The sequence below is a fragment of the Notechis scutatus genome, chromosome 2 (genome assembly GCF_049901735.1).
Source record: "Notechis scutatus isolate UNSWTSFEM ecotype Mainland chromosome 2, rNotScu1.2, whole genome shotgun sequence".
Lineage (NCBI taxonomy): Eukaryota > Metazoa > Chordata > Lepidosauria > Squamata > Elapidae > Notechis > Notechis scutatus.
Window position 1 is genome coordinate 245923291 of NC_142010.1, and position 17850 is coordinate 245941140.

Genomic DNA, 17850 nt, shown 5'->3' on the forward strand with positions numbered 1-17850 from the left:
GTAGTAAATTTTTTTGAATCCCACCAGTGCTCCAGATGTAGATTACATACATTGTGGGCCATTCTATTTCCTGACTTGAGAGTGGGGTCAGAGGTAGGTAGACATCAGAGGCGGTATTCAGCAGGTTTTGACCAGTTCTGGAGAACTAGTAGCAGAAATTTTGAGTAGTTCAGAGAACTGGCAAATACCACCTCTGACTGGAGATTTTACAGTATCCTTCCCCTGCCACACCCACAGAACCAGTAGTAAAATAATTTGAACCCCACCACTGCACCACTACCCTGCAATCGGGATATGAGTAGGTAGATGTGTGGCCAGAAGTGACTGCCCCATGTATTTGTTTGAAAAGTACAGTAAAAAGCTTATCCAAGAAGAACTTATCCAAATGAGGAGTAGTGTCTTTGGTGAAGCAAGATACAGATAGTCCCTGACTTACAACTTTCAAATGAGGCACCAGTACACAGGTAGTCCTCAACTCACGACCACAACTGAGCCCAAAATTTCTTTGGCTAAGCAAGACAATTTTTAAAGGAATATTTCCCCATTTTATGACCTACCACAGTTGTTATTAAGTTAGTAACATGGTTGTTAAGTGAATCTGGCTTCACAGTTATGGCAGTTGCAGCATCCCCCCATGGTCATATGATTAAAATACGGATGCTTGGCAACTGATTCATATTTATGACGGTTGCAGTGTCCTGGAGTTATATGATCACCTTGTGTGACCTTTTGACAAGCAAAGTCAAGGGGGAAGCCAGATTCACTTAGCAACCGTGTCACTAACTTAACAACTGCAGTGATTCACTTAACAAGGGTGGCTAGAAAGGTCATAAAATGGAGGAAAACTCACATAACAACTGTCTTGCTTAACAACAGAAATATTTGGTCTCAATTGTAGTTGTAAGTTGAGGTCTACCTCAGTGGTGGTATTCGACTGGTTCTGCCAGGTTCTGGCGAGCTGGTAGGAGCAATGAGCAGCGGAGACCAAACTGGTTCTCTCCACTGCTCTGCTGTCGAGCCCGCCCTCCCACCAGGGCTCCCATACTCACTTTTATCTGCTGAATTTGAAGCGCAGCTGCTTTGCACGGCACAGAATAGTGCTGCGTGGCAGCTGCTGAAGCGACCAGGAGAGTGCAGGCTTGCAGGAGGCAAGTTAGAATGCCTCTGCGCCTGTGCAAATGCCCCTGAGCAAAGTGCATGTTTGGCACACACGTACACGCAAAGTGTGTGTACGCACGCACGCAAAGTGCACCCACCAAGCCACGCCCACCGAACCGGTGGCAACAATATTTGAATCCCACCACTGGTCTACCTGTATTATTATCTCAGGGGGCTTCACTTAACAACTATGGTAAGAAAGATCGTAAAATGGGGCAAAATCTACTTAATAAATGTCTTGCTTAATTGTGCATGTAAGTTGAGGACTACCTGTATTCAGATGCCTCATTTGAAAGCAAGGGACTTGATAGAATCTTTTGGTTATCATTTTCACCTTCCTTCCAATAAAGTCTATCGATGCTACACATGCTTCAGCATTTCTGCCTTTGTCTTAGTATTTATGTATGTGCAGAATACAATATGAATCCTCAGTAGCTAAAACTAAAAGCATATGCATATTACTTTCCAGAATGTTTATTTTGAACAAATCTGCTTAATGGCATTTCTTCTGTTCAAAGTCTATATCCCTTTTTCCAAGGAAGGCAAATAGGAGCATGATTTTTAATACCGTTTTCAGTTATAAGAACTGCTTTTATTACTGCAGAGATTATTAACAACAATAATAGCATCCATATTTCATGGAGAAGTGTGGCCAAGAATTGTAAATTGAATTAAGTGTTAATAAAACCCTACACGAGTTATACGGGAGGACTGAATGTCCATGTACCAATATTATTTAAAACTTTAGGATTAAAAAATATTAAACTCTATCATTAAATGAAGCAGAGAATTTAAAAGGTAATTTTTCTCTAGCTTGGAGTGCCATTTTATTTATTTATTTTATTTCATACGGAAAGGCTTCAAGTCGTATAGCAATGATGTCACAGGCAGAAGCACAGCTAATATGTACACATATTTTTGTTTTGTTTTATTTATTGGGGAGTTTCAGGATAGCTTAAAACATGATAGCCCACAGTGACATCCTAATGTATCTGTTTTAAAACTTAATTGGTCAAATAAAAGAAATATATTGTATTTCTTCAGACATAGAGTGTGCATATGTTTGTGTGCATGTGTGCATGTGTTTAGAGGGCCACAAAAATGGATCCAGGAGGACTATGTGCTACCTAGATACAAATTGCTGACTTAAAGTTTCTCATTAATAAACTCATTTTTAAAAATATGGATGGAGCTGTTCATTTGGTTGGCTGTAACAGGTGATAAAGAGGTTCTAATTTTGGTTCGATAAAACCATAATCATTACCAATCATTGCATATTATGGATCTAGGAAAAAACATTTTAATCAGAGTCACATCCATGTTTTCTCTTCTTCATTTTTAGGAGTCCAAATTTATTAGGATCCATAAAGTCATAGCGGTATCCAACTTCACCATGAAGGAATCAGACCTGCAGCCATCTAAGGTGTTCTTAGAGGCGCTTAATAGCTTGCCCCTGGAGTATAACTATCCCCTTTACAGCCGGATATTTGACGATTTTGGCACACATTACTACTCCTCTGGGTCACTGGGAGGCAAATATGACCTCCTTTATCAGTACAGCGCTGAGGAGCTGAGAAATTCAGGTATATGGACCACAGCACAAGGAGATGGGGCCCATTACTGGGCCAGTAACTATATTGGGAATAGAAAAGTTGCCTTATCATTTCACTATGCAGCTGTAATTCGTCCTTTTCTTTCCATGGGTCTTTTTAAAAAAAAAAAAATAAGCAGGAGGTTGTACTAGAAGACCTCTAAGGTCCCTTCCAACTCTGTTATTCTGAGAGGATTAAAAGAGAAGGGAGTCAAAGATGCATTTCCACCAAAAGTCTGAAAAACACTTCCAGTCTGGGAGAAGGGAGGAAAAATGGAAGGCATGTAAAATGATAATATCTGTGAGGGGTCCTTGGTGGTCTCTGAGTTTGCTTGTTACCCGAACCAGGATATATCCTCAGTGCTAGTTGGGTAATAAAACATCTGCAAGAAAACAACCAAGTTCAGAAAGCACCAAGGACCCCTCATTTCAACCCTGAGCTACAAAATTCTCCTTTATTGATAACATCTGTGTTGTTGGAAGCTTTCTCTGTGAGAAAGACCATTTGAAAAGGCAGATTTACATGACTGCCTCACAGACGGGTGGGCTGCTGGGGGTTCGCAGAGGTTCAGGAGAGCGCCTAGCTAAGATTCTGTGCAGTTCAGAGAACCCCCAAATCCCACTCCTGGCTGGCCCCGCCCCACCCCTGCCCCACCTCTCACAGGAGTTTTGGATGCAGGTAAGTGCAGGGTGCATGTGGAGGTTCGAGGAGGGCGAAAAATGGGCCTCCTGGAATTTCGGGAAGGCCGGAAATGGGCTTGTTTCCAGCTTCCAGAGAGCCTCCGGAGCCTGAGGAGGCCATTTTCGCCCTCCTGGAAGCTCAAGGAAAGCCTCCAGAGCTCAGGGAGGGCAAAACCCCCCCCCCGCCGGCCATGGTGCAGGAGGCTGACTAGGCCACGCCCACCATAGCCATGCCCACCCAGCAACCGGGCAGAGAACCCTTTGCTAAAATTTTTGAAGCCCACCCCTGCTCACAGAGTGATCCTACTGGGATAGAGAAATGGTCCAGTCTTAGAGACCGTGAGGACCCCAAACCCAACTGACGAGCAGAAATAAACAGAAAGAAATGTCTCCATTGCTTGGTTATTTTATTGTCTCTTAGTATATATTAAAATAATCACTGCATCCAGATGAACTGCTAATGGTACAAGTTGCTTCTTATTGATATACCACATTTAAGAATAAAACAACGCATTCTACTTTTTCATCATTAAAAATATACACTGTGTAAGAGTAAAATTCATTAAAATGAATGTGCTGCATCTTTTACAGCAATTTACAAGTAACCAATTAAACCCAAAATAATAATTCTATTAAAAGTTGCTTAGAAGACTTATACAAGAAATGGGAAACTGGAACAATAATATCCAACCAAGCCAGAAAAGTAAAACAGCCTCAAATTAACAAAAAGCTGCATGTGCAGATATAATTAAGAAGAATATGTCCTTTGGGTCTACAGCTCTTCCTATTCTAAATTGAACGGCCATTTTAATTTTTCAGTCTCGCTTCCTTATATGTCAAATGCATATAATTTAGATGAAGGGGGGTGGGGAGAGGAGGAAGAAAGCAGGAATATTCATTTTTTTTATATGCTAAAATATTCCGGAAATAATTTTCATTTCTTAAGGTTTAACACAGGCAGCATCACAAGAGTGCATCCGAACAGAAACAACCAGGCGTATCTTTGGTATTAAAAAGAGGAAAGTGAGAACAAGCTGCACAAGCAACAGAATGGTTGCTCGCCATGAAGGTGATTATCAAGGAAAACATGACCCTTTGGGAACATAGGGTTACAATTTCAGTCCAACAGCTTCCAATGACAAATTATAAGAATGTTAACACCACTAGGATTTACTCAAACATTCGTGTGTCTCCTTTAATTTCCTGTTATCCTTCAGGGGGAAAGATCTAAAACTAGCACGAACAATAGCATTCATATATCACTTCACAGTGCTTTACAGCCCTCTCTAAGCTGTTTACAGAGTCAGCCTATTGCCCCGAACAATTTGAGTCTTTATTTTACTGACCTTGGAAGGATGGAAGGCTGAGTCAACCTTGAGGTGGTAAGGATTAAACTCCTGGCAGTGAGCTGAATAAGACTACAATACTGTATTTCAGGGGTGTCAAACTCTTTTTCATTGAGTAGCGCATCAGGGTTGTGTTTGACCTTGGGGGGGGCATGGCCATGGGGCGTGGCCAGCTTGACATCACTCATGTTAATCATGCCACTCATGCCTGTGGTGACCTGAGCACTCTGCCAGCAAAAACAGGATTCCAAGCTCCATTTCCAGCTGCAACAGCCTCCTGCAACCCTCTGCCAGTGAAAACGGAGCTTGGGAGGGCCACACAACCTCCGTTTTTGCTGGCAGAAGCGCCTCAGGCTGGTCCTTTATTGTTTCCAGGGTGGCCCCATGGACCAGATCTAGGCACCCTATGGGCTGGATCTGGCCCATGGGCCTTGAGTTTGACACCCCTGCTGTATTCTAACTACTGCACCACCATGGCTCCTAAATACAGATAATCTTTGACTTACAATCACAACTGAGACCAGAATTTCCATTGCTAGGTGGTTTTTAAAGTCATACCTGATTTTATTCCCTATTTGCTATGATTGTTAAGTGAATCACTGCATTTGTTAACTGAATCACAAAGCCATTAAGTAAATCCAGCTCCCCACATTAACTTTGCTTGTTGGATGCCAACTGGGAAAGTCACAAATGACAATCAGGTGATCTCGGGATGCTGCAACCATTGTAAATATGTGCCAATTGCCAAGTTTAGTTTAGTTTACTTTATTGTCATTGCACCTCATACGACGAAATCAAACACCATCTTCAGTGCACATCATGACCATGAAAATAAACACAAACACATATCCTTCACCCTTCACACATTGAACCAGAAACCCCTGACACCACACCAACACTGCACTATACAGCAATTTTTTTTAAAAAAAGCACCTGAATCTTGATCACATGACCATGGAGATGCTGCAAAAGTCATAAGTGCAAGGACCAGTCATAATTTTTCAGTAATGGTGTAACTTTTACTAAACTAATTACTAAACTAATGATTATAATTCAAAGACTACTTGCAGAGCACAGAGGACTTGCTTCCTATAAGCCAGTCAAATCTATAGATAGTCAAAAGAAACATGCATATTTTGTTTGTCAAAAAGGGCAACTAACTGGAAGGGATGTTCAAAAGTTAGAGTTTAAAAAAAATGTTGATAGTGGCTACAGTGGTGATCCAGGATATGCTTGTTTTATATGTGCATTGCACATCTTGACTTTTTTTTAAATCTATATTTGTTTCTGAAATATCTAACAAAGGAAGCACAGAAGCAAAATGCAAGTAATGTAAAATGAAAAGGCTCTATTCCAGGATCTGCAAACATTATGTACATTTTAATGAATTCCTATAAGAGTCCAAAATATGAGATTTCCTAAAAATAGAAATTGGTTCCTCAGCTTCTAATACTCTGTTTCTGTTTTCAGAAAATCTACCAGATGCTTTCAAAATGCTTGAGGGCTAGAAACTTGTGGTGAAAAGGGAGGGAAAGATGTTTATTTGCGGGCCATGTGTTAAACTCTGCAAACGACTGTGTTGAATGCATATAGCTTTGTTAACAGTTCTTAGTGATGCCAAAGCTGTTGTTTTACAAAGTCGGTATGGCTGTCGAAGAAGCTTGATAGCATAATACATCCTGCCTTTTTTGGTGCACCAATGGATAAATCCAGTCAAAAAGTGCACAAAAAAGGACATTGTTAGGTGAAGATGCTTTACTTTAACTCTTCCTGATTTCCAAGAGTGTCTTTGACAAAGTATTTTCTGTTTCTACTTCTGATGGTTGCTATGAAGCTACCTGCTTATGTTGCTGCTCCAATCACATGCCTTGTTAAATTTCTCTTCCAGGTTCATTTCTGCAATCCTCAGAGAAGTCCATATCCTTCATCAAAGGTGGAAGATCCCAGTTTGCTGCAGCTCTTGCCTGGGAAAGACAAGGAGCTTTTCCTGAGCACACTATTTTTACCAATTGGCTGGAATCGGTGAAGGACAATCCAAGTGTGATTGACTTTGAGGTAGCAATAAAGGAGAATATTTGTAGCTCAGGGTTGAAATGAGGGGGTCCTTGCTTGGTTTGTTTTCTTGCAGATGTTTCATTACCCAAACTAGATAGCAATAGCATGTAGAATTATATACTGCTTCGCAGGGCTTTACAGCCCTCTCTGAGCAGTTTACAGAGTCAGCATATTGACCCCAACAACCTGGGTCCTCATTTGACTGATCTTGGAAGGATGGAAGTCAACTTTGATCCGGTCAGAATCGAACTCCTGGAGTGAGCAGTGAGTTAGCCTGCAGTACTGCATTATAACCACTGCTGTCTCTCAGGGTGGCCTTCCATTTGTTTCTGAATGGAAGCTTTGAATCTTCTAAGAAAAATGGCAACATGAAAAGCATTTGTCATCCGCCTGTGAATATCAGGAATACAAAGTGAGATATTACGAATCAGATTGCCATAAAAATATAGGCATGGGTGGGATTCAAATTTTTTAACAACTGGTTCTGTAGGTGTGGCTATGTGGGCCTGGCCACATGATGGGTGGGCGTGGCTTTTTTCCAGCAACCGCCCCTGGTTTTTTTTGCCACATGGGCCTCAGGGAAGCCTCCTGGGGGGCATTTTTGCTCTCAGAAGGCTTCCCTGGGGCCCAAGAAGGAGTGCGGGGGAGGGGCAGGGGTGTTGCCTCCCGGGCCTTAGGGAAGCCTCCTGGGCGAAGTGGTAAGACAGCAAGGGGGATCCCAGAACAGCTGATCTCCGGAACAGCTGATCATCGGAAAGGGGAAAAAAAGAAATACCTTAAGGAGTGACTGGGCAGGGGAGAACGCAGTCAGTGATGTTGGGCACATGTGCAATGTTGCACATATGTGATAAGGACTGATTGGGTGGGAGGGGAGGGCAGGTGGAGAGGGGTGGGGCCAGCCTGGGGAATGATTTGGCGGTTCTCCAAACTGTGCAGAATCATAACAACTGGTTCTATAGAACCAGTCTGAACCAGTAGAATCCCACCCCTGAGTATAGGTAGTCCTTGTATGAGGCGTGGTGGCTCAGTGGTTAGAGTGCAGTACTGCAGGCTACTTCTGCTGACTGCCAGCTGCCTGCAATATGGCAGATTGAAACTCACTAGGCTCAAAGTTAACTCAGCTTTCCATCCTTCCGAGGTGGTAAAATGAGGATCCAGATTATTGGGGGCAATATGCTGACTCTGTAAACTGCTTAGAGAGGGCTGTAAAGCCCTGTAAAGCGGTATATACCATGTTTCTCACAAAATAAGGCCGGGCCTTATTTTTGTTTGACCCCCCAAAAAACGGCTTTTAAAAGAATTGGCTTTGCCTTTGAAGGCGGCGACAGGAGCGCCTGAAGCTGAGTGTCTCCGCTGGGCTCCGGTTGCAGGGAGGAGCCCTGGTTGGCTGCATGAGGCTGCGCCAAACGCCGCGGCGTTGCTCTAAATGCTGCGGCAGCAAGGGAGAAGGGAAAGCAACAGTGGAGGAAGGTCTCCTGATACGAAGTGCCCTACCAACGCCAAAGTCAACGCAGGCAGCACCATATCCGCGTATGCAACAAAACTACTTCCTAACGGCAAGCCCCCCGCCATCCCCCCCCCATTTCTCATGTTTAATATAGGCCTTAATTTGGGGGGTGGGGCTTAATTTGATTTTATGCCGTTAAAACATGCTGGGCCTTCCTATTGGTGGAGGCCATATTGTTGGAGAAACACGGTAATTCTAAGTGCAATTATTATTACTATTGACATATGACCAGAATGGAGTCTGCCCATTATGACTATATGTCTTGATAGTAATAAAAGGATCAGCTACAAAAGAGCTTTGTATCATTAGCCTTTATGCAGGATTGCCAGTGTCTGAAAATAAACCTCCTTTTTTGCAGCAGTCATTAAATGAACACCACTGTTATTAAACTAACCAATGGTTCACAATGGGCACAATTTTGCCAAAAACTGGAAGTACTGATTTTTGGCAAATTTGTTATAAAACACAGTCATGTCACTCTATGACATTGCAAATGGCCCTAAATTCTACAGTGTTTCCGAGTGCCCAAAGTTCAGTCATGTGATTGTGGAAAGGCACGACTGTTGGAACCTCAGAACTGGATCATAACTCCCATTTTTCGGGTTGATTGTAATTTCAAATGGGTGCTAAGAGACCAATTGTAATTCAGGACTACCTGCAATGAATAGCCTGGTAAGTTTTGCTGTTGAAGATTTCCCATTACATTTCCCCGTCCAATCATTTTTCCCCCCTACCAAAACAGCCAAGGAGCATTATATAGTTCTTGAACACGTTCAACATTAATTGGGGTGTTTTGGAGACCTCACATTTTTTCTCCTACACATTTCTGCATTTCCAGCAGCTGTGGTTTTTCCTCATATTCCTTGACACTTTTGTCATAGTGGTTTGATCATAGTGGTTTGCTACTACCTCTGAAGATAAAAAGTTACTTTTTATCTTCAGGGGGGGAAATGGCTATAGATTTCCAGTTACTTTAAAAAGTCTGGGGGGGAGGGGAATTCAGTTCCCTGGCCTGCTCTTTAATAGACATAATAGAAAAGAGGAAATTGATAGAAAGTAAATAGGAGAACAAGGAATTTCAGGCATTAATTTTCCATACAATTTTACAAAACAGAACCGATGAGACATTTAAAGCTTTTAGCCTTTCCCATTGTCAGTATATATAGAATTAAATTACTTTGACTGCAATTGCTGTTGGGGAAACAAAGAGAAACACATCCATTGTATTACAATCTTTGATTGCTATGTGTTTTTCTGATATGATGTGGATCAACAGCTAGGGAATTTATTGTTCCCCTCCCCATTAAGTTCATTCACCATTTAAAAAAAGACACCAATACCATGCTTTAGAAATCAAGGCAACCCTGATCTCATGAGGTTAAATAATTAGCCAACATTGCAGGTGATTGCAAGGTGGGGAATGCCCAGAACTTAAACAGCTTGCCAAATTCTGTGATACGATATAACCTCAGAAAGCAGGACATGCAAATCTATTGGTAGGAAATGTTAGCATTAGACATTGAACCAGGAAGTTATTTCTGACAAATCTTTTAATTTGAATATCTAATAGAGCCATAATATGTTTGGAAGTAATGTATCTTGTAATCTATGTGCCTGCTGGACATAATACTATTGGAGGGTATGCCAAGTACTACATCTTATGCATTTCTGATTATCTGTAGGATGGTAGGGTTTTTTAAAATAAAAAATAAAAATGGAATTTGTGGCTTAAACAAATAGTTCATCTCTAATTTTTCTTTCATTTCAAGTAGTAGCAGACTTGTTTTCAGACACTGGCACTTCTATTTCATGCACAAAGGCCAATTGTGCAAAGCTGATTTGTGGCTTATCCCAGCTGGCAACAATCTGACACTTGTTATAGACATGTTGAACTGAAACTCTCAGAATGTCCACCCATCATACTCAGCTGTGGCATATGTCAATTATAGTCAAATATGGTTGTTTCCTTTTACCAAATGGTCAACAAAATATTTGGCCTTGGCAAAAGGAATGCCAGTTATCTGTCTTCACCATCAACTGGATTATGTTTCAAAGTCCAGGCTAGAAGAAGACTGGGCAATTCTAGGAGTTGAAGTCCACACACATCTTCAAGTTGCCTTGGTTGAGAAATACTGGTCTAGAAAGCATCAGACTCTGAGACTCATTTTGATATTAAGTATAAAGGAAGTTAAACAATCTCTTATGGCTAGAATTGCAAATCCAGAGTAAGGAAAGGGCAACAACAGCATAGGATTGATTAAAATGAAAGGGAAGAAATGCAGAAATTAGATTAAAGAATCTCTGAGATTTGCTAACATTGAACTTTGTAATAAAGCACATAGAAAATACAATTTTGTTTTGTTACGGCTCCCTGACCAAATACCATAATAATATTCATTGGCTGGATGAATGAAGCATTCAAGCAGTTAAGACCATAGGGCAGTCTTCTTCAACCTGATGCTTTAAAAAAGTTTCCGAACACAGTTTCTATTATCAATAATTATTTGTTCTGCTATCCAAGGTAGTTCTCGAGTTACAACTATAACATCTACCTGACCCATTAGAGTGAAGAGGCAGGGAATGTTGTGGGTCCCACCCCTGAGGGAGATACACCTGGTGGGACCCAGAAGGAGGGCCTTCTCCATGGTGGCTCCCTCTCTCTAGAATATCATTCCTCCAGACATTAGAATGGCCCCCACTCTAGCACTCTTCCGAAAGGCACTGAAGACTTGATTTTGCCAATGGGCCTGGGGAACACAGAGTGGGACAGAGCCCATCAAATGGCTAGTGTGATCTGCTGTTGCCGGGGTGGGGGGTGGGAGTTGCTTTTGTTTTGTTTTCCCAAATTTTGTTCTATTGTACTTTACAAATTTATTGCCATGGGCAAATAGGCGGCAATATAAACTAAATAAATAAATAACTGAGATTGGCATTTTTAGTTGTAAGTCGTGATGATTGTAAAATTGATAACCATGTGATCATCCCGATTTTATGACCCCTTCTTTGTGGGCAGTCAATAATGTGGTTATTAAGCAAACACCATGGTTGTTAAGTGAATAGTACAGTTGTTAAGGAAAGCCATTGTTTGCTATGGGCTGTTTTTTTCCTGGAAATCCAAAGTAAATACTGGTTTTTGACAAAACTGATTTTAAATTGTGGTCATGTGACCACAGAGCATTGCAAATGGCAGGCTTGTTGCTAAGGGCTCAAAATATAGTCACATGACCATTGGTGGAGGGTGATATCAGAACGTCAAAACCAGGCTAGAAGTCCGTTTTGAAGATTCGGTTATAATCAGATTATTCCAAGGTGAAGAATGCCCAGAATTTAAGCTTGCTAACTTCTATGATATGATATAATCTCAATGAAACAGAAAGCTGGACATTCAATATTTGGGTAGGAAATGTTAGTATTAGATATTGAACTAGAAAGTTATTTCTGACATTTTTAAAATTTGAATATCTAATAAGTGGAACTTTAAAACTAGGTTGTAAGTTCCTTCAGAGGAGTCTATTGTAACATCGAACAATTGCTAAGCAATCTATAAAATATCTGAAGGGCACCAGCTTCAAAAATTGTTGGTGAGAAAAAACAATGGTGGACCATTGTTTTGAACCACAAGGCAAATCAACAGCACTGACTTTTCACAATCATTAGAACCAAGTTCTTGTAAAAATAAGGAAGAAGTGTAGTGATTTCTATAGCAGAAATCTGCAGAAACGACTCTTGGGTGATGATGTCATGGCCTCATTTAGGTATTTCCACGATGAGGTCTAACCCAAGTATATGTTGCAGAATTGGAGTATGATATCATCGTGCAAGAGTCCCTTCCCTTCTTACAAATCCCTTTAAATTGTTCAGATTTTGCCTGTTAACAGATGCTTGCAGAGTAAAATTGTGGTAGAGTGGAATATTCATGGCTCTGTTGATGTCCACCTCTTCTGTTTATTAGCTGACTTCCATTCTGGAGCTGGTGAAGAACATTCCCTGTGCAGCAACTAAGCGTAGCAATCTCAGAAGAGCTCTTTCTGAGTATGCAGTGCAGTTTGACCCATGCCAATGTGCTCCATGCCCCAACAATGGCAAGGTAGTGCTGTCTGGAACAGAGTGCTTGTGTGTGTGCCAGGCTGGGACTTATGGTGATAATTGTGAAATACGGGCACCAGATTATCATTCAGGTACGTGAATTAATAGAGTAAGAATGCAAGTATTTCATTACATAGAGCTTTCCTAATCATCTAGATTTCAGAATGAAATGTGTCTCCAGGCTGTTTCAACTTTTTTGCAAATCTGTTCTCCCTCTCCCTTTCCTTATAATTCTTCCTGCTCATATATTAGCCCCAGGTAAAGTTAGCAAGGATGAAACCGAGTGGAGATAATTAGGAATAAATAGACTGGAACTATTTTCTTTCAAGCATGCTAAAGAGAACAAGACCCCCTTTTCTTCAACAGGGAATGAACAGTTTGACAAAGCATTAGCTGTTTCAGTGTATGCATTTCCGTCCTTTGCATTAAGTAATTAAATCCTCCTTTCTTCAACTATTTATCATATTTCCTTCCTTCCCTTCCCTTCCCTCCCTTCCTTCTTTCCTCTTTTAAATGTGTGTTAGCAGAAATGCCTTAAAATGGAATCTCCTCATCTACAGAAACTATAGTAATAGAGTAATATAATATAGTAATATCAAGATGGGTAAAAACCAATCCCTTGACCATAATTTAATATGACTGAGAAGGGGTTCATCTCATGTTGAAACTTGGCCTGCACCTTATATGTAGTAGAAAGCATATTATTGAGCAATATCTAATTGCAGCACTTAGTTGGATGGTGCCATATGGGGATTTCTTACTCCATGGGTAGGCAATACCATTGGACATATAGGCTGAAATTGACAGAAGTTGTATCTGACAACATCTGGAAGGCATCAGTTGCTTAGACCTCTGAAATATTCGCCTATTTCTGATTGGAAATGAACAGGCCAGGGAAAATCAGAATCAGTGGGTAAATAAAGCTTGAGAGCAACCATCATTTATAAGAAAGGAGCTAAAGATGAGGAGGAGGAATAGCTGGCAATGAGAATGAAAGAAATAAAAAACAAGTATTACAGATTTCCCCTTGATCTGGGGAAGTAATAATCTACTTTTCCATTTTGATCATTAAATGGCCAGAAAAGCATCAAAGAAAAAATATATAAATTCCTGAGCCAAAAGAACAACTTTGGGACAGAAGGATCTCCTTCTGCCTCTGCCTCTTCTCACCAATGTATTGTATTAGTATCTTCAGGGAAAGTTTCAAAAGAAAAGTTGGAGGTTGCAGCAGTGCCACTGAAACCTTACCCCATTGTACATGTACAGTGTCAACAATAGCACTAGGAGTAGCACTTAAACTTATATACCGCTTCACAGTGCTTTGCAGCCCTCTCTTAAGTTGTTTGCAGAGTTAGCATGTTGACCCCAACAATCTGGGTCTTCATTTTACCAACCTCAGAAAGATGGAAGGCTGAGTCAACCTTGAGCCTGGTGAGATTTGAACTGCCAAATTGCAGTCAGCCGGCAGTCAGCAGAAATAGCCTGTAGTACTGCACTCTGACCACTGTGCCACTGTGGCTCATTTTCTAACAAGTTAGAAAAAGGACAGGATTTCAATGGTGCAACTGTGAACACTATCAAGCCTTTTTGTGATTCCCTTCCCACGGATGTGGGCAGCTGTGTATCATGAAAAGAAGATAGAAAAACCTAGAGGATGGGTTCCCAACCAGTGTCCAGGGACGACTGGTGCTCCACAAGCATTTTGGAGGGAATCAAAATGAAAATAAATATAAAGAATAAATTAATAATGTTAAATAAGTTTTTTTTAAGAAGGCCCAATCCTTAGGGGATAAACATATTTTGTATCATTTTAGCTTTACCACTCATTTGGATGATCTCAGAGAATTTAGGTTTTTTAAAAAAATATGTTTATTTAATTTGGAAATCTTGGTAGTACGAAGTCTAAGTATAGAAGGTATCTTCTTGCTACTTCCCAAGTTGTCATATTAAGCTATTGATCATGAATCTTTGAGCTTGGTGTGTCAAAAATTCAGAAAATGTCTCACTTGACTCTGTTGGCATGTCATTCCCCTTACCCTCCAAATAAAAGAGAAACAATTCTTTATATATTTGTGTATTTTAAAAAATACAGTCCAATCATGTGTTTAATCCCCATAAAAAGATGTATTGATAAAATTTTCATGATGGGGCAGGATGTTTATTCTTTTCTTAATTAACAAAAGGATTACGAAAGCCATACAGTAAAAATATTCTATTTTCACTATATAATCTTTCCTTCATAGTCTATTACTTCTCTGGTTTCCCATATCAACTAAAGATTAAAAAAAGATCTCATGAGAAAACCTTTTAAATAAAGGGTCTTGTTTTCCAAATCAGGAAGTATGGGGGGAAATGTAGTAAGAACATTGCTAAAAGAATCAAAATGGCAGCTTAGGCTTTGCTCTCATAGTTATGACTGCCCCCTTGATTGTTTTAATCTTTCCAGAGAATGCAACTCCAGTGGATGCTCCTGCTCCAGACACACACAGAAATATTAATGCTCCCTCTTTTCCCCAAAATTGTTGTGATTCCGGCATCTGCTACAGGTTTTTTGAATGACAGCTCCAGTGAGGAGGACTTATATGAATCAGCAAGTTCTAACGATGAGGAGGAGATGAATGCATTTGATTTGCAAGATCGGCTTGAACCTTCAAACTCCTCCACCCTTCAATTAGGTGGTCAGCCGGGAACGGGTGATAATGAGGAACCAATGATATCTTCAGGTGAAGAAGATGATAATTTGGATGATTGCTGGGTAGATGTCAGGACAAGACGCCTCCTGACAAGGAGGAACCAACGAGGATACAGTAGGAGAGCAGACCAGCAATTAGACTAATTAGTTACTCTATAAAGGAGAGATATGACTTTGCACTTTGTCCGGAACAAAGTGTCTATTTGCAAGGAGAACTGAAGAGCACAGTTTGGAGGATTTTGATCTGAAATATCTTGTTGGGATTTGGATTTAATTCGTTGGAACTTCTACTTATTGGAATTATTTTGTGAAGGATTTTGATCTGAAGAATCTTGTTGAGTCTTGGATTTAGTTCGTTGGAACTTTTACTTATTGGAGCTATCTGTGAAAATTCCTGTTTGCTGCCTTTCGTTACAAGGACTGTTGCTTTCAGCCTTATCTGTTTACTTTAAAAGGTGGGACATAACATTTTCCTGTTTGCTGCCTTTCTTTACAAGGACTGCTGCTTTCAGCCTTAACTGTTTATTTTAGAAGGTGGGACATAACATTTTGTTCGACCAAACAGACCATCTTTGCAACGATGGATTCAACTCAAATGCAACAATTGGTGGAGCAGCAACAGATGCAAATAAATCAATTACTTCAGAGCAACGTATCCCTTCAAAATCAGGTAACACAATTATTATCGTTCGTTGCCAATTCTCAAACTGTTTCAGCTGCAGCTGGAGTTCCCTGCACCCCCTGTGAGAAAATTCGATAGCTATGCCAGATAAATTTTCTGGGCAAACGGACATGTTTTCAACATTTTTGGGTCAGTGCCAATTGTATTTTCTGTGAGGCCGGAGGATTTTCCAACCGATCGAGTTAAAATTGGCTTTATTATTAGTTTGTTAACCGGGCAGGCTGCCAAATGGGCTACTCCTTATTAGTACAAGATAGTCCATTACTGGACGATTTCCAGGGTTTATTCAACAGATGAACGTTATGTTTGAGAATCCAATTAAATCTCAAATTGTGGACAGAAAATTGAGGGATATTATTCAAGGTAAACACTCATTGCAAGAATACGTTGCAGAATTTCGCTTGTTGTGTATGGACTCCACCTGGAATGAACCAGCTCACATGGCAGCATTCCAAGAGGGTTTGTCCGACATTATCAGGATGAACTAATTCATGCAGAGCGCAGCTTCAACTTTGGACACATTGATTACTCAATGCTTACGTATTGAAGCTCGCCTACAACATCGTGGGTGTAAACGGACCATTGCAGAGCCACCTGTGTTTCCTCGCTCACGCACCCCGTCTATGAGGGTTTTCCAATCCAGAATTCCAGCAGAGGAGCCGATGGAGATAGGCGCACTCCGCCTCGTTTAACAGTTCAGGAACGATCGAGAAGATTTCAGGAAGGTTTGTGCCTTTATTGCGGGGTTCGGGACATTTTGCTAATTCCTGCACTCGGAAGGGGACTCGTGGACCTGTATCAAAACCCATTGCTGGTCCGTCGGAACGGGTAGGCCCGACCTCAGGGAAACCCTAGGTCGGGCACAATATTCACTTTCATCTCAAATTGCTGAAGTTAATTCTGGCCCTCCTCGACATTTACTTTTGGACACTCGCATATTCTTGCAATCTCGGAAGGAGGGAATCCCTGCCGTGGCACTGGTGGATTCAGGGGCTACGACTAGCTTTATGGATTATGATTTTGTAAAACATTTCAAAGTTCCTTTAGTACCTGTGAATCCCCCATGCAGGTGGAAACCGTAGATGGGCGCGAACTCAAGTCGGGACCTATTCGCACACACCCAACCACTGCGTATGCGTATTGGGGATCATGAGGAGGCGATAAGTTTTTATATCACTTCGAACCTCCATCTTCCTTTGGTGCTCGGAGTATCCTGGCTGCGTCTACACGATCCGTTGGTGGCTTGGGCGCAGAACGCTGTTTCTTTTCCAAGCCTGCAATGTGTGGACCACCTGGAGACATGTCTGCGCAGGCCAACATATTGTCGCTTCTGCTGCCTCGATTCCTTCAGAGCTGTCGGATTTCGATGTTTTCAGTGAACAGGAGGCAGATCAATTACCACCACATCGTGTTTACGACTGTCCCGTGGATTTGATACTGGACGCTCCATTACCAAAGGGGAGGTTGTATTCTTTGTCTGAGCCTGAACTAGTTGCACTTCGAGAATTTTTGAATAAAAATCTAGCTCGGGGATTTATTCGACCTTCGTCATCCCCTCTTTCAGCACCCGTTTCTCTTTGTCAAGAAGAAGGTCGGGAGAACTTCGTCTTTGTTGTGACTATAGACGCTAAATGCTATCACTGTGAGAAATAGCTATCCTTTACCGCTCCTCTCCGAATTGTTGGAGCGGTTACGGTGAAGTACAATTTTCACGAAACTTGACTTACGTGGAGCTTACAATTTGGTTCGGATGCGTAAGGGAGACGAGTGGAAGACGGACTTTTTTCGTTATGGTCATTTCGAGTCACCGTTATGCCATTTGGTTTGAGATCTCCTGCTGATTTCAACATTTAATGAACGATATTCAGACTTGTATTTTATTTTCTGATTTTTTTTTGCCAATATCTAGAAGAGCAACATGTTGAGATTTGAAGTTGCCATTTGTTTGACCATTCAGATACATAGTCAAGATCTTTTTGTAGAGTAGCAGTATTGTCTGTGGTATTGAACAGCTTTACATCATCAGCGAAGAGAACGCAATTGCTCTTAATA

The 17850-nt window shown here is 41.1% G+C and overlaps 1 protein-coding gene across 1 annotated transcript in view; it reads left to right on the plus strand.

Moving 5' to 3' along the window:
- The window catches only part of LOC113411399 (complement component C6-like), a 58940-nt gene that overhangs the window by 14839 nt on the left and 26251 nt on the right, over nt 1-17850 (plus strand). Inside the window, exons 8-11 of the mRNA XM_026666446.2 lie at nt 2501-2741; nt 4377-4499; nt 6665-6831; nt 12291-12516. Of these exons, the coding sequence (XP_026522231.2) occupies nt 2501-2741; nt 4377-4499; nt 6665-6831; nt 12291-12516 (757 nt within the window). The remainder of the gene's footprint in view (nt 1-2500; nt 2742-4376; nt 4500-6664; nt 6832-12290; nt 12517-17850) is intronic.